Raw genomic sequence first — 25982 nt, forward strand, 5'->3', positions numbered from 1 at the left:
ACATACAACCTATCTTCTCTAATCTATGCAAGAATTCTCCTTAGGTCTTTTTTTAAAATTTTTTAAAGATTTATTTATTTATTTAATTTCCGCCCTCCCCGGGTTGTCTGTTCTCTGTGTCTACTGGCTGCATCTTGTTTCTTTGTCCGCTTCTGCTGTCAGCGGCACGGTAAGTGTGGGCGGCGCCATTCCTGGGCAGGCTGCACTTTCTTTTCGCGCTGGGCGGCTCTCCTTATGGGGTGCGCTCCTTGCTCGTGGGGCTCCCCTACGCGGGGGACACCCCTGCGGGGCGCGGCACTCCTTGCACGCATCAGCACTGCGCATGGGCCAGCTCCACACGGGTCAAGGAGGCTCGGGGTTTGAACCGCGGACCTCCCATGTGGTAGACGGATGCCCTAACCACTGGGCCAAGTCCGTTTCCCTAGGTCTTTTAAAAGTACAATTTTTTCACTATAAAGAGTACTCTATTACCACTTCTCATGACCTTATTACCATTACTTTTCAACTTTACTCAGCTACGCCTACCAGAGTCAAGACAAGCCTTCCAAATAGTCAAGTTATCAATTCTGGCTGGAGCACTTTAAAAAAATATTGATGCCTAGATCCACTCCAGACCAATTAAATCAGAATCTCTGGATGAAGGCCCTGCTAATAGGTGTTTTTAAAAGTTCTTGAAGTGATTCTAAAATGAAGCCAGAGCTGAGAATTTCTGGACTCGTATAAAGATAAGATATTCCTTTTTCCCTACTGGGTTCAGAACATTTCTTTTCGCCTGCTAATTCATTCTGTAAGGTAAGGAGGGAAAGCACATGTAATGAGCATTATGTATCTTACAGGTATTATCTTACAGGTAATTTTCTTTAGGTCCTCACCAACCCCCATAAAGCTGATATTATTATTCTCCTACTATGTATAAGGAAATGAACCTCCAAAAAACAAAGTAATTTCCTTAGGACTACGCCTTAGTAAGTTCTGGCCATAACTTGAACTCAGGTTGACTTCAAAGTTGCTTTCTCTACCCTCGTTTCTATAAAAAATCATTTTCATTTTCATTTTATAAGTCTGAAGAAATGAATCTCTGATTCTAACTATATCTAAAATAAAATGATCTGGATTAACTGTGGCCCACTTTATTACAAACTTTTTCCGAAGGAAGGGACTACTACTTCTACTCCCCAACAAAGGTTTCAGCTCCCCCAGGCTGTCCATCCTCTGGGCTTTTGTTCCTTCATAAAAAAATAAAAAAATTAAAAAAATAAAATTATTGAACACTTAAATGCCCTACTAGATATTCTAAGATACAAAAACAATTCATATATGTTGGATAATCACATACAAAAACCTGAATGTGTGGTGAAAAGAAAAGATTAAAAGACTCCCAAGGTTTCTGGATTTTTTTCATCTTAATTTTTGCTTTGTGTAGGTATCAGAAAAAACTGAATTGAAAAACACTTGCCCAAACAGGTCACACAAACAGAAATTTCTGTGATCTTTGTTTTCTGTCTTCAGTCCTATCATTCTTTCATTTACTCAAATTAACACATACTACAATGTGCTAATTTTCCTTTACCATTCTAATCCACACTGATGTCTTTGTCTTTTCCTACAACTCTTTTTATTGGCTTCATTCAATGTAACATTTTAATAATGCATTTATCTAATTTCATTTGAGGTGTTCCTCCAGTATCTCAGCAAAAATATAAGCTTCCAGAGAAAAGAACCCCATGTCTCTTTATAGCTATATATAGCAGGTATTGAGTCATTTACTGAAAGGAAACTACCTCCCTAACTCTTTAAGACTTCAGCCATGAATTATTAAAAGTTATCTGACCTTTGCTAAGAAACACAATGCATATATCTATCAGACTGCCCTCTTCAGAGACTTATAAGTAGATCAATTCTGACTGAAGCTCTGAATCTTTGGTTAGCCCAGGCCCAGTTCATTAGGATATTTCATTCTTGCTAACAGTAGTTCTGAATGGGATGGCATCTCTCATTTTAATCAGTAAGAGGGTCAGTGTTTTTATAAAGTTTGCCCCTAAACCAAAGAACTTTAAAACAACTAACAACAACAAACTCATAATCAATCAAAAAACAAACAAAAAATATGGGCAGGGATCAAAAGTTAATAATTAAACAATCAAGACAAGTATGAGATGCTTACAAATGCAGAAAGTCCATTTAATGTTTTGGGCTATTCTGCTTCCAAAGAAATAACTGTTTATGTACTAAATTTAAAATCAGAACTAGGAAAAAGAACAAATAAAGATGCAAAGAAAATTTTTTTTAAAGAGAAAGGTCAGGTGACCTTTCAACAAGAGTGACATTTGCTTTAACCAATTCTGCAAGATGTTTGATAGATTTTTCCAAGAGGTCAATTCCTTTGAAACAACATAAAGCTAATTCTTCAGTTTAACTGTATGTTAAACTGTACAAGGTTTATAATTTTATAACTTAAAAACATGACAATATGTTATCTTTCGATTCATTTTAGAAATTGACTTATTTAACCATGAAGTGTTACAGAGAAATACAAATCTGTTTCTACACACAATTGTCAGGCATAATTAACAACATTAAATTCAATCATTCTGAGAATTTCTCCTTTTATAATATTATAAGGGATGGAAAACTAGCAATCTAAATTACAAAGCAAACTTCACATAAAAAATATTAAAGCATCCACAACTGCTTTGCAAATACAAAAAAAATCTTATGGGATACTTTATTACAGGGAACAAAAGTCTTAATTAAGCATTAGTTCAGGACCAGATCAGAAATATGGATTTCTACTCTTGGCCTGATGTAAAGAGCTTGCTCAATAAAATCAGATTCTTTCCACACCATCATTTTATTTTATAAAATGACAAATATTTCTCTCTCTTGGATGCATTAAGGGATGTCACCAAGCACTTACATAATACAAAAGGGATTACACGTCAACTTTATTAATATCTATAGTTAGAAAAATAATATTTGGTTTTTAATATTAATATACCTAAGTTTTGGAAAAACAGAGTTCCAATTACCTTTTTCCAATCTTCTGATGGAATATAATCTTCATCTTCTTCAGATTCTTCTTCTATTTCACTGTCTAGAACAATAAGACAACAATACCATGAAATGGACTGCTTATCTTGTCCACATCTCTTTATCTGTACGTTATTATCTACCATCAAATATTTGGGTATGCGTCCAGAGCTATTTGCAGAGGTAGGCCAGGATAGCTCTAATCAAATAATGAATGCTACTGGTAAAGGGGGAAAAAAAAAAAATCACTGTGAACTTTGAATACACTATGATAAGTGTACTCTCATGAAATGATTTCCTACAAAAACCTAAGAGAAAAAATTTTGATTTAGAGTCAAGATAATCTGTTTTTAATCTTAATTCTGCTATCAACATCTTGGTGACAAAACATATCATATGCTTCGGTTTCTTCACTTATTAAATGAAGACCTGTACATAACTAGTTTCCAAACAGTGTTCTTTGGAACACTGGGGATTTTGTAGCAATACTTTGGGGATGCACGTGAAGGGAAGAATATGTATGGAGATCTCAATTCTCCCCAACCTCTCATTTACTCGGAGTAGGCAAGCAACTGTTTGTTTACACTTTGGAATAAAAGTTTTTACAAAACGGGGTAGGAAATCAGAAAACCATTAGATTTTCAGTATCTTCTCAACTCCAAAATTCTATTATGGCACACAAAGTTCAAAAGGGCATTACATAATAGAAATTAATTCTTTCTACAGGAAAGCTGAGAGTTAGTATATGTATCACTTCCATGCATACCATCATAAACGAAATACCAGATTACGAGTAAAAAATACATAATGTTTCAAATGGCAAAGCGTCACTTAGTACCCCACCTTCAACTAAAAAGTAAACTTTGGCAATGGATCTGCTCTTTCTTTACAAAGAGAAATATACCATTACATTTCCCCCAAACTTAAAATTAACACTATTATTCAGTAACTAACTTCTCCTTACACTAATACACTTTTGCTTGGACCAGATCTTTGATGGAAAACCACAATAAAGTTATTATTAGCAGCACTACATTCATTTTTAAACTAAATGTGGGGCAGAAATCTTCATAACCAGGAGCCATGTTTAATCAGTTATTACATTACTTTATTTCATGAGGTCATTTTTCTTCATGTGTTTTTCTTCCTTTTAAAGTGTAAGAAAGACCACAAACTTGAACAAATAACACTAGTGGGTGGTATGTTCTTATCAAAGAGTTGTCTTCTAGAGTTACCATTCATGCTTAGAACAAAGTATGGTGCAACAGGTAAGTACATAAATCTTTAAAATATATACATTACATACATACCATAAATACATTAAATGTTGTCTTGGCTATCTCTGACTAAATCATAACTGGAAAAACTAGGGAGTTTCTTCTATGTATAATGTATTTTTTTTACCTTGAGTCAACCATTTCTTTATAACCGAGAGCCAATGATTAGAGAAAGCAGTGCTTATGAATATACCTATAAAGTTTAAGAGGCAAAGAAAGTGGAAAATGAAAACAGGAAATAACTAGGAGAAATAAAAAAGATGAACATGAGGCAAACATTTAAAAGAAGGATCTGAATTTTAAAAAAGAAGAAAAAACAACCCAAAGCCAAGTAGGACAATGATTCAATTAGTGTAGTAACAAATGAATCCAAACAGAGCACTGGGGGGAAAAAAAGTTTTAAGTAATACATAAAATAAAAATTATATTTAAACAGTAGCAACTAATGGTACTTACTTGTATCAAAATATTTACATCGACGTGGGCGGATTATTTCCTGGGTATCTTGAGAAGTGACAGATTGTGACGGATCATCATTGGAAGACTGAGTTTCATCTTCTTGACCTGATGAATCTTTTATATTTTCTTCCTGTGGAATAGGAATTAAATCTCTTTAAAGTGTAACAAAAACTGCTGTAGATGAAAGGTTACAGTGTTGAAATTGTTTCAAATACAACCAAAGAAGTAAAACGAATTCATTAAATACATTACGGTATCATGGATTAGATCCTGAACAGGAAAAATGACATTAGTGGAGAAACTGCTGAAATGTAAACTGTATGTAATTTAGCTAACAGTGGTGTACCAATGTTGATTTCTTAGTTTTGACTGATGTACCTTGGTTATATAAGATGTTAATATGAGAGAAAGTTGGGTGAAAAGTATACAGGAACTCTGTACACTCCTTGCAATTCTTCCGTAAATCTAAGTTTTTCAAGATAAAAATAAATGGGGAGTGGATGTGACTCAAGTGGTTGTGTAACTGCCTCACAAACGGGAGGTCCAGGATTCAGTTTCTGGTGCCTCCTGAAAAAAACAAAAACAAATGAAAAACCAACTCAGGAACCCACTGTGGCTCTGTGATTGAGTGCCAACTTCCCACATATGAAGTTCAATACCCAGTACCTTAAGAAAAAAGGAGTACAAAACTTCTAATTAGCCTTTGTTATTTAAAAAACAGAGCACTTTGAAATTTGTTAAAATAAATATTGAAATGGAATCTAGAACACAGACCAAAACTGTTACCTTTCAGTAATGGGATTACAGGGGACTTCCAATATTTATATTATATATTTGTATAATATTTTTTAAACACTGAAATGAATTTCAAATAAAAAGTTAGATTTTAAAAATAAGTAGTCTGAATATGACAATAAATTACAGCTTAGAAAAGAATAAAGACTACAATCTTATAAATAAATAAAAACATTACTTTATTTTCCCCACTACAGCCACTGTTGTCATCATTATCAGCATCTTCATCATCTTCACCTTCCTCCTCCTCTTCCTCCTCCTCTTCATCTTCTTCAGGTAGTCGAACAGTACTATCATAACCATAAAGGCTGAGAAGTTCATGAATTGGCATGTCACCTTCCTAAACAGATCAAAATAAAAAGTAATTTCTGAATCAGTGATTCCAGGTTATAATTCAGAAATTTACGCAGTATGCACACTATACATAAGAATATGCTTAGAACTGGTTTCAAGAATCTTAAATCATAAAGTGAAACCAAAAATATTTCTGAAACCTAGGAAAATACCAGTCCTTTAAATACTTCTATTATAAGAGGCTGACTAACTCTAAATGACAACAACAAAATGAGTAAGTATAATAAGTGACTCTAGTTTAAAACAGACTACTCATTTGTGCAGTAAATTTGGTATATGCACCAGCACTCAGCTAAGTATATATACTCCCACTTAGTAAGAGCAGCATACTTCATTTTGGGTGGGGCGGGGAGACAGGACACAATAATCAGAAAATAGGCTGTAAGCAAAAATAACTAATCCAGAAAAGGGATATGAAATTCATAGTCCAGGCCAAACACATTAAAAGAAAAACAGTAATGATATACAGTAATAGTAATATAATGATATACATAAGCTGTATATTCCTTTTTAGGGTTATCGCCAATTACAAATAAAATACTCTCATATAATCCTTACTATCTACACCTTACAGAATTTCTATATTATCCCTATTTCATGGATGGAGTTCTCTAAAAATCATACAATCTGCAAGTAGTAGAACCAGATTTAAACGGTCTAATACCAAAAGCCCAAGCTGTTTTGAGTATGCCATCCTTTCTCAGCCAGTCCCTCCCCCCAATCTCTGTGAGGATGCAATAAGGAAATAACCATATACAGTGAATGAAATCAGCTTTCTGTAAAAGGTGTTCACTCTAATCTGTGAACAAGTGATGTCAAGTTTCAGGGAAGTAAAACAGAATTCATGACAGAATTCTGACTGTAAACAAGAAAATGTATTTCAAATAACCCAAACATATTACACTGACACACACTCAAACACACATACACACACACACTTGCTCTGAAGAAAAAGTTAGTGAAAATAGAAAACACAGTTTAGAATCTAGAATAAGAATAATCACAAAACAAGTCACATTTTATACTTCTCCAGTGATCTGTGCCCTTATTTCATGGAGAGAAGTAAGTCTAGCTCACGTGTTAAATACGTTACAGTGGAGATGGGTACATCAGGCTGGATGTGATATAGCTTGATGACACTAGCCATGAAGTTCATACAATTAACCTCCATTATTCAAAAGTTCATGTGGCAAGAAGCAATCTAATGATTATAATTTGAAAACTTTTTCTGATTAGAAGAAAATACAGTTTAACCCTTGTATTTCATATTGTAAATGGATGTTTTTGTGTAAATCAGTTTGTGAATCAGTTTCTGAATGAGAAGTCAATTTTGAGAGCCCTGGACTAATGACTTGTAGAATTCACAACATGAAAAGTGCTAACTAAATCATGCAAGGTATCGCCACTCCAGCTGAATGACCAGCTAGCACTTAACTGACATCTCATATCTTGTGGTTCTCAAAGTGCTTGAGGTGTCAAGGCTCTGGTATAGGAGACAAGATAAGGGAATTTGAAGACAGTGCTAAAGAACTAAAACATAACTCCAAAATCACAAGGAGAATAAGAGAAAGATATGGGAAAGGTTAGTTTCATACATAAAAATCACAAAGAGCTGCCATAAGCATGCTCTATGTACCAGGAATGTGTGATAGGCAGTCTGATTCCACTGTCATCATTCATCTCTTATTTCAGAACAAAAGCAGAATGAGAACATTACCCAATATTATCATATCTTGAAAAGTACAAGTCAGAGGGTTTACTGCCTTTATTTGCAAATAAGGAAACCAAGCAGACAGAAACATCATGCACAGATAGAAATTCTACTATATAAACCTAGACTTCCTGATTCCAGTTGATATACTTTCCAAAAGACCATAATGCACCCCAAATTAGAAGCAGGATGCACAACTGAAGTCACCAGCGTGAAAAAAAAAAAAATTCAGGAAAAACACTTAAGCCTTAACAATTTGCAAGTAATATTTATACAGGCTTAAGCATTCATGAAGAGACTGTTTTATATTTAAGTTCATCCTCAAAACAATCCTAATATTATTATCTCTAATTTTTACAATTGAGTTAAATGATAGTTTGAGGAACCATATAGCTAATTAAATGAATTCATATTCTGACTAGACCAGTACACTTGGTCCATCCAACAAAATGTTCAACATGGATTTAGGCAAGGAGAGATTTAGTTTGTCAGAGAGACTTAGCTAGGTGAGATTCACTACTATCATTCACCTGTAATATGATCAGAGCCTAGGCTAAATTAGTGGTTGTGGAAAAGCAAAGAAATTGAAGAGACCTTATAGAATTAAGTTATAATATTTAACCATAGGTTAGGAGTGATGGAAAGATACTGTTGACACTGAATGCCTGGGTTGCTGGCATTCCCTGGATCCAGATACACATTCAATATGCTGTCTAATAAAGTTTCCTTTTAGGTCAAATTGTTTTGGGTAGGTTCTAGCACATGTAAGCAAAATACCTTTGCCTATTTCACCAAGAAAATGCTTGTTTAATATTAAAAACAAAGAGTATATAGTAGTATTGTACTTTTGCTTAGGTATTTACCTCTTTTAACCTCTATACCCAAAACCAATTTAGTAAGCAGGAAGGAAAAAACAATCATGGTTACTGAGGAATACAACAGAGCTTGACAGTAATCTGAAAAGCATCTTACTTGATGTAAGGTGTCAACTGAAGATCTTAAAGCAAACAATGGACTACAGTAAAGACCAAAATCAATTTTACTGAGAAATCCTCAATTTCAAATTCAAGTAACATTTATCGTGACTCTACTGTGTACCAACCAAAGAATTTAAAGATTTATCGAGCATAAAGTACTACCTAAGAATCACTGATTGTTCTGATAGCACCTCCCACTCCCCACTCCATCCCTTTCTTTCTGCCTGCTGCTTCTGTACTTCTTTCTAGTAATGCTCTTTCTCCCGTTCCAAACATATTCTATGATTGAAAGGTGACATCTTCTTATAGACCTTGCCTCCTGGGCAATAGTATCTGACACAACTAGGATCACTGCACTCTCAGGCCATAGGTTTGGAGTGGGGGCACATTACCCAAACTGGCCATAGTTTGTTTCCAGACTTTTATCAACAGCAGCTAAAGAAAGAAAAAGAATATCTCAAGCAGTAAGTCTGGAAATACTGGCAGTATCATCTGAAGAAAGCTGGTCTGAAAAAAATGAAGCTACCACGTAAAAAGGCAGAAACAGAGAAAATGAAACTACTTTCAGAGAAAATAAGCTATGGTGTCATACATCTGGCCTAGATGTATCCCTGCCTAAACTAGTTCAAGATGAATTTCTATACCTTACAGCCCAGAATTCTAATATAGACAACAATGATTTCCTATGAAGCAAATATTCTTTATTATTTCCCTCTAATGAAGACTAAATGTTGAATAAAGTTGGTTGACAGTACTTTACCACACTAGGAACACAGTCAGTCACCTGCTCCAGAGAATCTCACACTAGCTTATATTGCCAAGTCTGTATTTCACCAGGTACAAAGGGGTATTAATACTCTATTAGTATTCAACTTACATTATTATCACAATAAAGTGGCAACATTTAATCCTATTCATACACGTTAAAAGTATAGAAATGAGTGAGCAAAGTGAGAGAAAATAATGGGTCAAGTACAGTGGATCTTCATTTTGGGGTCACAGACCTTTTTGCAACTCTTATGGATAATAACTACTAAGATATACTGCATGCTCACCATGTGCTAGACACTGTGCTAAGTGCTTTACACAATTGAAACTTAATGAAGTTAAGTAACTAGCTCCAAGTCACACACTGAATATGCAAGGCAGTTAAGTTTTAAACCCACGTTGTCTAACCACTTTAAATTGCCCCTACATATATATGCATACATACTGCCTTCCTCAAAACTTAACCCTAGGTTAGGTGTACAACATCCTAATGCAGTATGAAATAAGAAGTTCTGGATTGCTTATGAGGAATAAGAAAAATGGACACAGTAAAAGATGAATAAAAATATAGGAGTATGGACAACATTTGCATATTATGATTTAAGAAACAAGTTGTCCAAATACTATAGCAAAAAGAGGGGCAATTATGTCCGTATAAATGAAAGGGAGACTGGCTGGAGGAGGAAAGAATAGACTTTAAGAAAGTCAAGTATTATATCTGAAATTAAGTATGTCTTCTAACTTCAAGACAATAGGATAAAGCTACCAAGCAACAACAGTACTGTAAGGCTGAACCAGAGTTCATCTGGCTGCAGAAGACATGGCTCCCTCTATCTCATATCAAAGGGTTAGCCATGTGCAAGTGACTGGTCATTCAAGACAGGGCCATTTGGTAGATGGACACAATATTCTTCTCATACTTGCAGTACCAACACTGACTTACCAGCAAATGCTTATGAAGAGGGAAAAAGAAGAAAAGAGGTTGATTTCCAGCCAGGAAGGCCTAAGGGACCACATCCAGATTCGACTAGAGACTTTCTAAGGTAACCAACCTCTTGGGTTGGGGATTGACTAGATGATAAACTATGGAGGGATTGTGGCAGTAAACTATTCTTTTCAATCTCCACACTAAGGTTTCTTTTGTGTCTGTAAAAATACTCAATCTCTCACATTTTAATCTTTATTCTCTAACCTCTGGAAATTCACTGGGTGGAACAAGAACAAGTCTAGCACTTTAAACACAGAAAAATATAGCTGATCCCTAATCCCTCGTCTCCTAAATGGACTGCTACAATTTGTACACATTCAGAGTCTCTAAGTTTTAAGAGCGCATTTGAAAATCAAGAGTTAAACCTGATTATTGCTACTTCTAACAAATAAAAGTCTATTTTCTATGAAAATGATTTTGATACCCCTTCTAATGCCACCACAAGAAAATCTAATCTAGATATCCTCATTCTATTAAAACACAGTTAAAATACCTTTTATATGATAAAAGTGTATACAAGAAAATGTAGCAATACACACAGAAATTCCTATCTAAAGCTATAGAATTGATTACAATTATTTTAGAATAGAAATTTAAAGATCTTAAAATCACAAGTTATACAGCTATTGGTAACCCCTTAATGAATCAATTATCAGAGTTCTGCCACAATTTTATCAAAATTCCATTTCATACTACCAGAGTGCCAGGTGAAAAAACCTTACCGATTACTGGCAAAATTAATGTTTAGCTCATATAAAAGCTAAACAGTAATCAATATGACAAAACTTTGTACACTTTTTAAAAACAAAAACCAGTTTCATTTGGCTCATACAAAGAGGTTGTAACCACAGGAAATCCAACACACTGGGCCTGAGTTTGCTTAGCTTTAGGTTACAGATGAAGGCACTGGTGAGTATGTGCTCCTTAAACACACACCTTAATTGTTTCCGGGAGAAGTCAGAGAAGTATCTGTGAAGGTATAAGACTGATGATAAAGGATTGGTTCCACTGTCTTTCTCCCTTTCTTATCCTCTGTAAGTAGCTTTTATTTTTTCTTAAAGGAGGGTCAACTGAAGGCAAATTTTGGGGAGCTACAATGGGTTGGAGAAGGACATAGAAGAAAGGACAAAGAAATAGGAAAAGACAATGACATACCCAAAATAACTGGTATTGTGAAACAATAAAACAATAACCATTCAACTTCATAATATATTAAATGGTACTTGGTCATCAACTCTTACTAACTAGCACTTGAGTTAAGACTGACTATGGTTAAAATGGGAAAATTCTAGATTTTTCTCCTTTCCTTTTATCCCATGGGTGGGTTTTTCAAAGGCAGGGAAATATATCTGAAATAATACGATATTGTGAATACAGGCATATAGTTGAAAATAATTGCCTTTCCAATTCAGGAATACATGAAGTGACTGTAACTGACTGTTACATCAATTGTTTCAGGAAGCGGATTTGGCTCAGCTGATAGAGCATCTGCCTACCACATGGGAGGTCCAGGGTTCAAACACAAGGCCTCCTGACCATGTGGTAAGGTGGCCCACATGTGGTGCTGATGCGTGCAAGGAGTGCCATGCCACTCAAGGATGTCCGCCGTGTACGGGAGCCCCACGCGCAAGGAATGCGCCCCGTAAGGAGAGCTGCCCTGCATGAAAAAAGCACAGCCTGTCCGGGAGTGATACCACACACACAGAGAGCTGACACAGGAAGATGACACCACAAAAAGAGACAAAGATTCCTGGTGCCGCTGACAAGAATACAAGCGGACACAGAAGAACATATGCAGCGAATGGATGTAGAGAGCAGACAACTGGGGGGAGAGGGAGGAATCAACTGTTTCCCTTAATGTTCACAAAGGTTCTGAATGCTTATGCATTCATTTATCCATAATTATATATTCCAAATCCTTAAGGGCTGGCACTATGTCTTATTTATTTCTTATGCTCTTTTTATCATTAAGTATAACATATCATATACATGATAAACTGTGTTAATTAGAGCAGACCAGACTCATTTACCCATTCATTTAACACTTTTTTTTTGAGTGACCACTCTTGTAAAACATGAAATATGTTGGTGAATAAAACAAGACATGGTCCCTTTCCCCTTGTGGAACTTTGTCTAATGGAAAACACAGACAATAGAAGTCTGCAAATGTTACAATATGAACAGCCAAAGACGAAAGAAAAATTCTAAGAAGTTAACAAAAAGAAGTGAGTGGTAACTGTGTTGAATACCACAAATAAGGTAGAGAGAGAAATGCCTTTTATTTCAATTTTAAATATCCTACACATGACCACTCAGAATTTTTTTAGTATAGAGTATATATATGTATCACCAACTTCCCCAAAAAACACAAGTAGAGAACAACAATTCAAAATGTTTCCGCCCCACAAAAAAGTTATAACCTCTTTATCTTCTAGTTTTTAATGTCATTTACCCTTGCAAGATCCTCTATTTCAGAACTGAAATTTGTTTCTCCTTCCATCATTTCTTCCTCTTCTAATGTCCGTTCATCATCAAAATCATGAACCAGCATGTCCGCTGATGGATCAAATTCATGGTCATCTGATGTTGCTGAACCTCCTGGGAAAGAATATTTTAAAGTTTGGTAAACCAAATTAAGTTTATCATATTAATGATATGTCTAGCTTTACTTGTAACTAGACATAAATCAATTAAAAAGTACCAGGAAGACGGTATGCAAAGCAGTTACTATTTACTGCTTTCAAAAATTCTTTCCCTTGTCCATCACCCAAAAATACTTGTAATGGCTTTTTTTTTTTTTGGTCCTGACCCACTCCCCCTATATACTAATACTGCAAAACTGGTGAAGGAGGGAGAAGGCTGTAGCTATAAAAAAAAAAGTTAAAATTTTCTAAAAATGAAACTTAAATAAAAACAATGGTCATATCTAATAAGAGTACTTTGTGTGTGGGGCAGGAGGGGGGAGGAATCAAGATTCTAAACCATTTGATTGACTTTAGACTAGATGAGGATGAACCCCTACAGCCGCTGTGGAGCATGTATTTATAAGAAACACACAGTCATCTGAATATATAATATCAAGTAAAAATAAAGCTGTACTAGACTATTATGCTTCTATCAATACTTCCATGAAAACACTCTATAATATTTGGGTAGCTACCCTTAAAAGTCAATTTAGAGCTGAAATAACTTATAAAGTATGAAAGAAAAATATATTAAAATTGCATTCATAACTCTTATTAAAAGTATTAAAAATCATCTACTAGGTAGTGATGTGTAAGCTATACTATTTTTAGCCTGATGGCTGGGGAATACTGCTATACTCCAGAGTAGACTACAAACAGTGGTCTACAAACAGACTACAAATGCTGGATATATATATTCTGTAAAACATGCCCACATTTGGCTACTGCCAAACCTAGACTTGAGTTTAAAACAGCATTGTTTACTAATAAATGGATGGGCTATTTAGTATTAACAGCAACAAAAAAAACTTCAATGAGCAACTCCTCATCAGTTTAAGCTACTGAAAGTTATATTAATAGATGTACCTACCCTTTCATTTCACTCCAGTAAGAGAACCAGTAAGTAAAACAAAGAGATACAGAGGCCAAATTCTCAAAAACAATAATATTAGAGATAGGGGAGGCCCAAGGCTTGAGGTTCTTTAGTTACCACCTACAATTTTCAGTGTAAGATCCATTTATTGAGTTATTATTTGCCAAGTACTTTACATGCATTACCTCATTTAAACTTCAAGCAATCTTATGAAGGAGGCTATTATGATCCCATTTAAAAGAGGGAAAATAAAACAAAACCAGGCTTGTAGAGTTTAAAAAGCATGTCGAAATTCAAAGAACCAGTAGCAAAGATGGAATCTGAATCCTGGGACTGCTAAATATAAAACCTGTGCTTCTAGTGAATTCCTTGCCTCCTGTAAGTCAGCATCAGAAACAGGTATCCTACCTCAAAGAATTCTTAAGGAGAAGGTCAGGAGCACCAGCAAAGAATTCTCAAAGAGAATACTACGTTTACTAAGATCAGCAAGCCAGGTCAGGTGGTAAGCACTAAGAAGTCAATGTGCTCTTTGAGCAGCAAAGTAAAATATTGATATTAAATATAAAATCACTAAATCTATAATTTTCTACCAAATTGGGTAACATATTAAACTACAGTACAAATATTAACAAATGTCAACATTTTAGGAAGATTTATAAAAGAAAAATATTTAGATAAATATATTCATTATTATAATTTCTTTTGGAAACTAAGAAAAGTGCAGCATAATTTTAAAAGGGCCTCTTAGTACTGGTTGAAGGACTGAACACCAGGGTTCCACAGGAGCATAGTTTGAGGAGCCCTAATTTGGTTATAATTTCTGTCCCAAAATTCCTTCTGAATTTTCAATGGGCAACTATCTTTCTCCAAACTTTTCAGTCTATGGAGTAATCTTCTGGAACACTAAGTAATCAATAATTATGTATCCCTACAGCTGATGCTATTCTTTTTTTCTCCTGTGTAGACAGAAAAACTTACGCCATAACTTTATATCATGGCTATTTATCCTTACGATAATATAATTCTTACTGGAAGTAAATACTGCCCCAAAACAATTATCCGTAATTCCTAACTAGTCATTGCGTATAAGCTGACGATTACACTGGAAAGTTTAAGTGTTAAATCACTCACCTGAAGTCTCCCCATTTCTTGCCATTATTTGCAAAGCCAACTATATTTGATGACTTGACACTTCACTACATTAAATAACAAAATATGGGTGAACTTTTTCCTCCCTTCTTCCTCCAATTCCTTTCTCTACATAATATACTGTACTGTGTTCTATAAACTTCCAACTTCGATTTTTTTCTGCTTTATTCTGAACTCGTTGTTTTGTCTGATCTTTTTTTTAACCTTGGTTTTTTTGGACCAACTAATCAACCTATTCCCTTCTGTCAACTGCCAGGCCCTTCATCAGGCTGTCTCTCCTAGGGAAAAAACCCCAATAATAAAAAAAACTTTTTTAAATTTTAGAAAGTAAATTAAAAAAAAACCAAAACAACAAAAAATCCCAATAATAAATTATTAAGAATAGGGAGTATAGTGAGTATTTTGCTTCAGAGTTAAGGCAAATATAAGTGCTTTGTCATACAACTTCCTCCCACTGCAAAATTACTAAAAGGTATCATATCTTTTCTCAAATTCAAACAATAAATTCAATTTATAACATATATATACTCATTTAATCATTTTTTTTTTGTTACCTCCCCTCCCTTAAGTCCCTACTCCTAATGGCTACTAATCTCACAAAAATATTCTTGTTTTGTGCCTCCACTGTGACTTACCTGATGGAGTCTGTAGACAAACTACTTAGGTAATTCAGAATGGTCATGCGAATATTCCTACTAGCACTGATTTAAAAATGTAGACACATCATTTCACCAAAGGACCAAAAAATTTTTTTACATGAAGCCTCTACTAATTTTCTCCACCAATTTTTATAATTGACTACAAACAGCATTACTTTTTAAGAAAAATAAACAGTACTTTGGGCAGAAGAATAACCAGTACTTTGGGCAGAAGTTAGGTATTACAAACATTGTAACTCAAAAGATCCTCCTCAGTCTGAAAACAATTTAAAAAAATATATATAAACATTCACTTTATTTGCATAGGCATTCAGCAAGTAGCAAAGGCCATCACAAGGACATTTATATTCGTCAAGTTTCACTATTTTCCTGTTCTGCCTAAGCCGATTTAAAGACACTGGAACCTGAGAAGTTAATTACTAAGTCATTTTTGGAATAATTATTTTTAATCTATGTATTACCTGATGAATGCTTAGAAAAATATCTAATATACGTAAGATCACAGTATCAATAACAAATTGGATCTATTTTCCGATGAAGATACTTTTCTTGTTTGGAAATTTAAAAAAAGGAAACTAGTCCATGTCCTAAAAAGAATATGGTAATCTAACTCTTTTGTGAGGTCAGATTACTCCCAATCTCAACCATCCAGGACCTATTTATAAACCAGAAAGCAAAAAAATCCTGGAGTTGTAGAAATTTCACAAAGTGAAATGCACTTTACTCCTAAGCATGCTAAAAAAGTAGTACATTTTCAGCTGAAATAAAAATGACAAAAATCAACTGTCAATTAAGCACACTAGTCATTTAAAAGAAACCTGAGTTTTCCCATCTCAACACATTGATTGCATTTGATGAATACATTTTGGAGCACTGCTACAAAGCATGGATTGGGGCATATGGGAAACTCCTATTTTTTTAATGTAACATTTTGTGTGATCTATGTATCTTTTAAAAGTAAATAAAAAACATACTGAAAAAAAATCTCAGTGTAATCTAGTCTAATCCCCTACTTGATTGACTGTTCTACAAAGTACAACGACTTGTATTCATGAAAAGGACCCTGAAACATTAAAAATATTTATTAAATATTAAGCATGTAAAAAGCTTTCTATCTGAAGTTTAAAACTCCATCAATTAGAAAGATGAGTGCTTCGGTAATCAAGGAATGTACAGTAATGTGGAATATGTAATACCTAAATATTCAATATATATGAGATGTTTTCAAATAAAATACTACCATGTCTCAGAAAGGGCTGTTTCTCACTTTTCTTAGGTATGCTGGTATGCTCCTTGACCTATATAATCCATATAAACGGCAATCCTATCTTTTGTGGTAAAGTCCCTGGACAGTGTGGCAGAAACACTAGTACCTGATTCCCTCCTCACCGCTATTTAGCTCCAATTGTTGTCACACAACATAGGAATGCTATACATAGCGGTGCCAGATCCTCCAACTCATCATGAGAAACCTAAATCCAGATTTTATATAGAGAATTCTAAATCAGTGGACTGACCATACAAAAAACATGTGAACCAAATATGGTCCAAAGATCAGAAGCTTGTAACCTCTAAGTTAGGAAAAAACAAATCTGTACTATATTTAGGGGAGAATATAAAAATCCTAGATACATGATCAGAGGGTAAAGCTTGATGCTACCGAAATCTAAAAATAACTTCCTTAATTTAATTAAATATTATTTGCTGAATTTTTGCTTATTTTTCCTCTCTCACTAAAGCATTAAGGATGTTTTCTTCTCAATTTCCTATACAATCAAATACTTTAATTGTTTCTTTTTTAAAAAATGCACTCCAAATATACTCAAAACCATGTAACTTAATTAAAAACAGTAAGAAATACATGTGATGATTCAGAAAAAAAAAAGCATCCCCAAATAGATAGGAGGATGAACTCACAACAGCCTCACCTGTACTTTCATGGGCAGTCAAACATTTCATCCATTTCTTTTTCCCCAGAGAAAAGAAGCATTCAGAAGAAAAGCAAGTCAGATGATAGTCTAACTCCTCTATCCTTTATGCAACTAGGACAAATGATAGTCAGATAGAGATTATAAAAAATATAGAAAATACTTACCTGGACTTGAAGACTCAACAGATGGCTGGAGTAGGGGAAGAGGGGGAGGGAGAAAAGAGGGAAAATTAGCACTTTTGTATAGTAAATCTTTACAATTACAGGAATTATTTATTGGTAAATATGACACTAAAAGCTACGATGCTTTTTAAATATCTGAATTGTTGAAGATAAACTAAAAGTTCTCATATAATCCTTTTCCCAATACTATGTTTATATAATCAGAAAAACTCAAAACACTCATGAATCTAGACATAAAGACAATAATATGGAATTGATTCAGACTTTAAAGAAAAATATGGGTCTCATAAAAAATGTGACTTAAGAGGTATGATTTTAGATCTTGGAATTTCCTCATATCAATACAGGGAAAACAATGTACAAGGTTTGCTATCCACCTGGTTTATGGTTTAAACTATGTGTAAGATGGTAGGAAGAAACAAATTTAAGACATTTTAAATAAAATTTATATTGTAAGAAGGCAAAGAGAAAAATTTTAAATGTTACTTAAATATCAAACAGGATATTAGGTTAACTTTATTTGAAAAACAACATACTTACTTTTAAGTTATGAAAGAGTTAGCAACCTTTCAAGCTAGTCTAGAGAGGTTAGCTGATGGAAGATCATACAGATTTCCAATAATAATGCTCCTTCTACTGTACTATTCTACCTCTCATAAATTTAACCACAAGCACCTGGAAAATTTAAAGACAAAATTGGTCGCAATTTATTTAGGTAGTATCACCATCACTTGACTGTTTTCTCAAAATTTAGTTAATTTATGATTATAATCAAGTTATCTACAAAGTCCTACAAGACAAACACAATAACAAAAAGTAAAAAAATGTTTCAAATGACATGAGCTTTCTAAGTAAAACCTTACCTATTCATTCACAACTATCTATTTCATGCCTATCAGAAAAGAGGTGGTGGAAGGCGAGGAGCACCAGCAGAGAGACAGGGATATTCTAGTATTTTCCTTCTTTCCATTATGCAATGGGGTAAAGAGGCAATGGGAACAAAACAGAAATGGAGAAAACGCCCAATTTTTCAAAAGCAAGGTAGGCATCTGAAACAAACTGTTACAAGGTACTATACCTCCATTTTGAAAACTGTCGACATTATAATACTGTTCAGTAAGTGTGCTATTCAAGATTCCACATGCTGCCTTAGGTTAAGATTCTTCAAAAGCACACTTTTCCAAGGGTTCTATTTTTTCCTTTACATTTTTATAAGACAATGGTCTATAAAAAGAAGCATTGTATTGTATATTTCCAAAGTCACACCACTATCATTATTTAAAAGTCACTCTTCTAAAACGAAGCCAATTCATTGCTACTTTTTAATATGATTCTTCTAATGGGAAGTTAGAGAGTTGGTTGACATGGAGAGAACAGTGTACCCTAAGAAGGGTTTCAAACATGCTTAATATCTTTTGGGCAGAGGGACATATTTCTAGCTCAAACCAGATTTAACTGCTACACAAATTATTACACTGTAAATCCATACTTAAAAATATCAATCTACTTGTACTTCATGTAATTATTTTTATTTCCCAAGTATAAGCACAATCTCCCTTTACAAAGCTACAGCAATGTTAATGACCATCATCATCTCATTCTAGGTTCACTATCAATACAGAGTAGCCTTACAATGCTGTTTTTTCTTTTGCATTTTCTTTTAAAACATGTTTACATGGCATAAACAAGAAAAACCTGCGTATCTTACAAATTAAGACCTGAAAAAAATGGTTGAGGGGAGCTAACCTAACTCAGTGGTTCACCACCTGCTTCCCAAATACAAGATCCTGGTTCAATTCCCAGTACATACTAAAAAAAAAGGTTGAGCATTTACTTCTTTTTCAAAGTCTAATCAAGACTCCATTTAACAGTTCTGATAGGAAAAGGCTCTCTGGTTAAAAATAAGTTAGTTAAGAATAAAAGGTATTTTTTCTCTGATGTTAGATATTGGCAATAGAGACATTGCATTGTGACTAGAATCTGTGTACTTTAGTTTGTAAAAGGCTCCAAACAACAATACCACCAATAAATATCATATTGATTGTTCTTTTATTGGCAAATAGAAGGTGAAGTTCTGGAAAAAAGACCTAAGGACTTTCCACACATTAAAATAAGAAATGTCTATAGGATTGGTAGCATTTATAAGTACAACTGACATGAAGCAGAACACCTAGTGTTCAAAGATAACATTAATGATCATATTATATCAGGCATACTGCAAAGTTTCAAGGACTATGATTTGACTAGTGATATATGTAAAGTGGCATAGGGAGAGGGAAGTAGTGACGGTTTGCCTGTTATACACGTCTCAGTATATTAGGTCCAAAATAAAATGACCTTGTACTAGTTTCTGGGGGAAGGGAGATCAGTTTCCTGAAAGTTAATTATGCCTAATTAAATCAAAGACCAGGTTCTGGAAAACCGGCATTTGAAAATAGTTTATATTGTAAACTTTACTTTGCCCAGCCAATAAACAAAAAGATTATCTTTCAAGATAAATATGAGTTTAGTATAATACAAGTGGTTTCAGTGTGGAATGAGGGCACTCTTTATTTAAGTATGACAGAGAAATGCTACACATTTTCAAATATATGAGAATAGTTACTTGATCATAACTGTAAATCTGGCAACAATATCTGCCCCACCCACCTCATTTTACAGATTAGCAAATCCAGGGAGATAAAGGACTGGATCAGGCTTCTATGCTAAGTAGTGAGGCCAAACGGAAACCTGGAATCTGACTCTTCAGTCTCTTTTTTCAATGGTTTTACTCTGTTCAAAGCATGTTTAAAATGTGATTCGAAGCTGTTTTCTGTCATGACAAACTGTTAACCATGTCTCTTTAGGAACTGCTATCTCCAATAATATTTTCCAGGAAAGCCTGTAACTTTTACAATTACTACAGTAAATTGGAAAGGGGAAAGAAAGACTGCTACTCATTTAACAACATCTATTTTCTGAAAAAGCTCAAACTAAAAAATGTAAACAGTGAAGAAGACTTAAAATTGGGGATTAAAATGTTTTTAAAATGCACTCAGGCATAATTTGTAGAATTTGAATTTAATTAATCTGGACATAATTTTGGCAACATGAACTGCTCTACTGATCCACCTAAAATAGTACACCAAAATATAGGTACAGCATTTATTTCAACATTGGTCATAACAAAGAGTTTGAAAAAATGTAAAAATCATCATTTAACTAGTAAGAAATGAAATACAATGATTTCAAACAATGGAGCACTGATTTATTCATTAAAAAGAATTGAGACGGATCTGTATTGATAGAGAAAAAACACTAAAAACATATTATGAGTAAAAATGTAATTGTAGAACCGAAGTAAATTGGACTGGTACATGCATTAAAAATTTTTTCCCCAAAAGGATACACAAAAATCTGTTAACAACAGTTACCTCTAGGGAAAGCACCAGAGAGACAAAAATTTTTCATTTTATACCGTTCTGTACTGTTGGAATTTTCTAATCACTTGCATGTATTCTTTTTTTTTAAAAGCAAGTCAAGGATGGTTATCTTGTAGAATTATGAGCCATTTTCATCCTCTTCCTTTACTTTTTGATTTTTTAGAAAATCTAGTACTTGCTCATTATTTTTTAAAATCTATAATTTTAAAACACAATGTTTTATCCCAGATGGAAAACATTACACTAGACATAACAGAGAGTAGGAGTAGGCTAAATCAAAAAAACAAAAAAATCGAAACTCGATGTACTGACTTTTATAGCAAGTCACCCATGTTGTAATATTTATGTGATGTAGATGACCAATTGCATAGACTTGGAACAAATATTCAAAGTCTCAGATTTATTCAAATGATTCTCTTTTATGGTTTTCTAGAATGTGCTGGAAAATGTTCCATATAACGAAAAACTATAAATTGGGAGAGAGAAGATTAACTAGACTATTACCATTATTGTCACTAGAAAGAAAAAAAGAAAGAAAAATTAAAGCAATAAAACCACTAAGTAATCATTACTTTTACTCCAGGCAATCAAAAACATATTTTTAAGGAGTATAACCTAACCGTCTGAATTAATTTTGCCCCTCAAACCACCATTTCTTTAAATGTTACTATTACCTAGTTAGTAACTAACTCTCACAGCAATACCGATGTAAGCAGAGTTAGGGACCCTCCTCCAGGATGGTGGCAGCACAGGGGTATTGTGCCAAGGGCCTACCATCCTTTTCCCTCCATAGAAAATTAAGTCAGTTAACTTTGCTGTTACCCTCAGGAATGCCGAGGTTTAAAAAAGCTTTGAGAATGTCTTGAAGTTAAAACTGACAAATTTACTTACAGCATTAATAATTTAGAGGATCAAACGATATTAGGGAAACCAGCACTAGGAATTCAGAAGCCATGGTTAAACTGAGCCAAAAACGAATTGCATGACCTAGGACAAATCACATACGTTTTCTGCTCAGTTTCATTTTCTCTATGATGGGGAGATTAAGATTTCTTCAACTTTACTTCAATTTCTTTCCAGACCTAAGTTCTTTACTTTTATTATGACTTGCTCAAAAGCATGACACTTAAACTAAGGAGTACTTAGATAAACAGATGGGACATATTTAACAGACTCTTTCAGATTTTTTTTTTTTTAATCTAAGACTATAAGGGAATGATCTTGATTTGCACAAAGTTTTTTTTGGGTTGCTACTTTATCAATTTAGTATCTACATAAGCGTAATTATAAGCCATTCTGCTAAGCCAAAGAATAAGTCAAAGAGAGGTTTCAGACAACAACTGGTACTTGAACAGTTTAGTGAATCACTACAATGAATTTTGATACCATTTGCAAAATTGTAGAAATGTTTAAGGACTCAACCAAAATTGCAAGCAAAAATTTCTATATAACTGATTACTTTTCATAAAGACATGGCAGTGTTTCATTTCTGGATTATATGAGAAATTGATTAGTATTGCTTACCAAAATTATCTTAAGTTACTTATTTTTGCCCCTAAGCCCTTCCCACATAATCTGACTCTGACTCCCACTGAATTAAAGTGTTTCAGACTCTCACACACTGGTGTTATTGAATACTTCGAAAAAAAAAAACTTAATAGCTCTAAAGTATAAAATGCTAAAAAATAATATTTCATTAACAGTACAGAGAATTATAAAATGCCAAAATTCACTGACGTGAAACAGGTTTTCCAAGAGTAGAAATGAACACTTTGCAGAGTAGTACTCAACATGATCCTATAACCTTAAAAAACAAAATCCAAATACACTCAAAAAATGCTAAGCAAGAACTCTCTTTAAGAGAAATGAATAGATGTAACACATGAATAGTTTATGTATCATGTTTGGAAACATTAAAATAGTTAGAATATAGAGAAGCAAGTCAATTACGTTTTTCTCATATCACAGAAATGTGGAGGCATAGGTCTCCTACTGTGGCTTTTTTTAGCTTGAAAAGAAAGTCCCTTATGAGTTTACAAACTCTGAAATAAAAGACAAATTGTTCATTCCCATAGGCCCCTACATCACATTCCTTATAAAACCCAAAGGATTAACTATTTCTTCCTATTATTTTCTTTTCTCTCACTGGCTTTGTAAAGCCACGACTACCCTGTAATTTCCTTCCGATTACGAGAGACTCTTTTTAGAAGTTGGGAAATAATTTTAAGGGCAATAAGCAATGAGAAATATTAACAGAAAGTATTAAGAGAACATGTCATTTCTCTTAAGCACATTAAATATGTTTTTACTGTTACCACGATTGACAAACCATTAAATACATTATTTCCTATTATGGATTGATTAAAATAATCGATGCTGTATGAAAAATCAGTATATTCTATTCACATCTAAAATAATCTGCGTTCAAGACTTGAATGTTTTTTTGGAAAAAACAAGATCAGGGTCATTCTCCTATACATGAGACAACAAAACCCCAGAAGCATAACGCCTACATTTTTCTCTGGAGATATTCTTCTTCAATTACCTGTTTTCCTTTCAGAATAAAATAAATGCCTATTTTTGCTTTGCATTTTCTGTTATTTCACTGGTTAGCCTCAATCCTCAAGTTCAGATGATAAAAAACACAATAGTTCAGGATGTGAATTATTGTACCACATACTTTATACAGACATAAGAATTAATCTACTAAGAGCACATACGAAGGCCAGGAAAAAGCACTCTATAAACCTAGATTTTCCTTTATCTAATTTTTGAAACCACTCGTCTCTAAAATCATCCTAATTACTAAAATAGTGAGACTAGAAAAATCATTAAGTTAATTTACTTTTGACATCTTCACATGTTTTACATTTTTGTAGGACATGGATAAGAATGTTCTCCCTCCAAATGTACTACCCATAAAACCATCTACAAGTATTTGAATATAAATAATGAATTATTAAATGCAATGACATAATTCAGGTATTTTTCCTTCTTGAAATTTTAACCATTCATGTGTTCTTACAGAATGTGAGTTATTTTCTCCAAGAGAGGAAGTATTTAAGAAAACTAAAACATACCCTAGAAAGTATCAGGAAATAAGTGGTGACTTAAAATATTGTTTTATTTCTATCTTGCATTTATGTAACCATTTTTATCTTCTAAAACAATAAAATGTTAATATACTTTCATTTACATCTTTAAGTTTTGAGTATCCTGGGGAGTTAAAATTTGAAGGTTGTTTTTTTAAACTCAAATTTCACTGTATTTTTTATCTACAAGACTTTTTACCTTCAATTTTAACTTGCCTTAAAATATGATTTCTGAGTTTAAAACCACTTCACAGGCACTGTGAGCAATACCATGAGGGAAGAAACCACATCACCTATAGCACAATGCTGCCTATCTAATGCTCACTGAAAGGGGATTCAGTGAAAGACTAATGGATAAAATATATGTAAACCAAGCTATACAAGAAAAGAACGAACCTCACCAGGACTAAAATTCAGACACTGACTTTCCACTAGTGGAATGAACGCAATCTACATGTAACTAAACAGAAGGTACTTTGTTTTCCCCAATTCATGTGCCTTGAAAATATAATTCTTTAAACAGGAAGATCAAAAGAAATGAAAACAAACCTAAGACCTAAATTTAGTCGTAAATCAGAAATATATTTTAAAAAGAATATTGGCAACAAACAGTCCTACTATAGCAAAAACTTCCTCCTTTAATAGTAAATACTCCAGAACACAAATTTAAAGGCAATTCCCATAAGGGAAGCAAAAAAGGCAGCTTGAGACTGCAAAGAGAAAATCCTAATAGCCACTGAGTAACTTTAGGTACCCCCAGGCAACAGGTATAGGAAAAGGCCTCCAAATTAACATTTTCCCATAATCTCACCATGTTTCTGTATTCCAAGATTTTAAAGAGGAGAAATTATGGTACTCACCACTGCCTTCATTTAGGAAATAACAAATTAATACGAAAATTGGGGTCTGGATGGTAAATAAAACTATCTACCTTTCTGAACTTGTTTTTTGGGGCCTCTGAGACCAGGAAAACGGTAAATTCAAAAACAAGAGAAATGCCTTATTAATCAAACATTTATAGTGGCTTATCTCAAAGGGAACATAAATCCAAATGTATCACTTCTAGAACTCCAGGGGTGAAGAATAACGAAATTCTCCCAAGGTCAAGAAAAAAAATTAATATTTCAAACTTAAAATTGTCAGTGACATATACTAAGTTCGAATTAATAAAAAATTAACAGTGGTTAATGTTTGCTCAGACTTAAGGCTCAAAAAAGGAGGTTGTGAGAACTTGTTTACTAGAAACTGGGGGGAAAATATCCTTTTACAAGAAAAAAATAAAACAAAAACAGGTAGTATTGATTTGAAGAATGAACAGGGAAGAAAAAGATGGAAAGCGACTTTTCTGAAACAGAGAGGGAGATTCTACCTAAAAGGAAAAATGGAACTGTCTGGAGAACTGGGGAACTCTCCCCGCCTGAAGGAACGCAGGGTGAGGCTAGCCGTGGCAATACTAATTTCTTCACGTTCCATTTATCATCATTCAGAAAAATTACAGATTTAATCAAAGGCCGTTTTGCCCTACGTTTTCTCCAACACAGACTGGATGTCAGTAGGCAAACGGTTGGGGGTGACGAGAAGGGCGCAACAGCATCTCGGTTAAAGAGAGAAGAAACTTCACTACAGGAAG

The 25982-nt window shown here is 33.9% G+C and overlaps 1 protein-coding gene across 18 annotated transcripts in view; it reads right to left on the reverse strand.

The window, feature by feature from the left end:
• The window catches only part of MIER1 (MIER1 transcriptional regulator), a 55122-nt gene that overhangs the window by 23362 nt on the left and 5778 nt on the right, over nucleotides 1-25982 (reverse strand). For 16 of the 18 annotated variants that reach the window (XM_071217393.1, XM_071217391.1, XM_058303384.2 and 13 more), the window contains 5 exons: nucleotides 17821-17845; nucleotides 12812-12957; nucleotides 5740-5901; nucleotides 4764-4896; nucleotides 3030-3094 (listed from right to left, as the gene is read on the reverse strand). In XM_071217393.1, the coding sequence (XP_071073494.1) occupies nucleotides 3030-3094; nucleotides 4764-4896; nucleotides 5740-5901; nucleotides 12812-12957; nucleotides 17821-17845 (531 nt within the window). Of the gene's footprint in view, nucleotides 1-3029; nucleotides 3095-4763; nucleotides 4897-5739; nucleotides 5902-12811; nucleotides 12958-17653; nucleotides 17691-17820; nucleotides 17846-25982 lie in introns of all 18 variants that reach the window. The other 2 variants (XM_058303383.1, XM_058303382.1) reach the window with 1 other exon arrangement.

The sequence above is a fragment of the Dasypus novemcinctus genome, chromosome 9 (genome assembly GCF_030445035.2).
Source record: "Dasypus novemcinctus isolate mDasNov1 chromosome 9, mDasNov1.1.hap2, whole genome shotgun sequence".
Taxonomy (NCBI): Eukaryota; Metazoa; Chordata; class Mammalia; order Cingulata; family Dasypodidae; genus Dasypus; species Dasypus novemcinctus.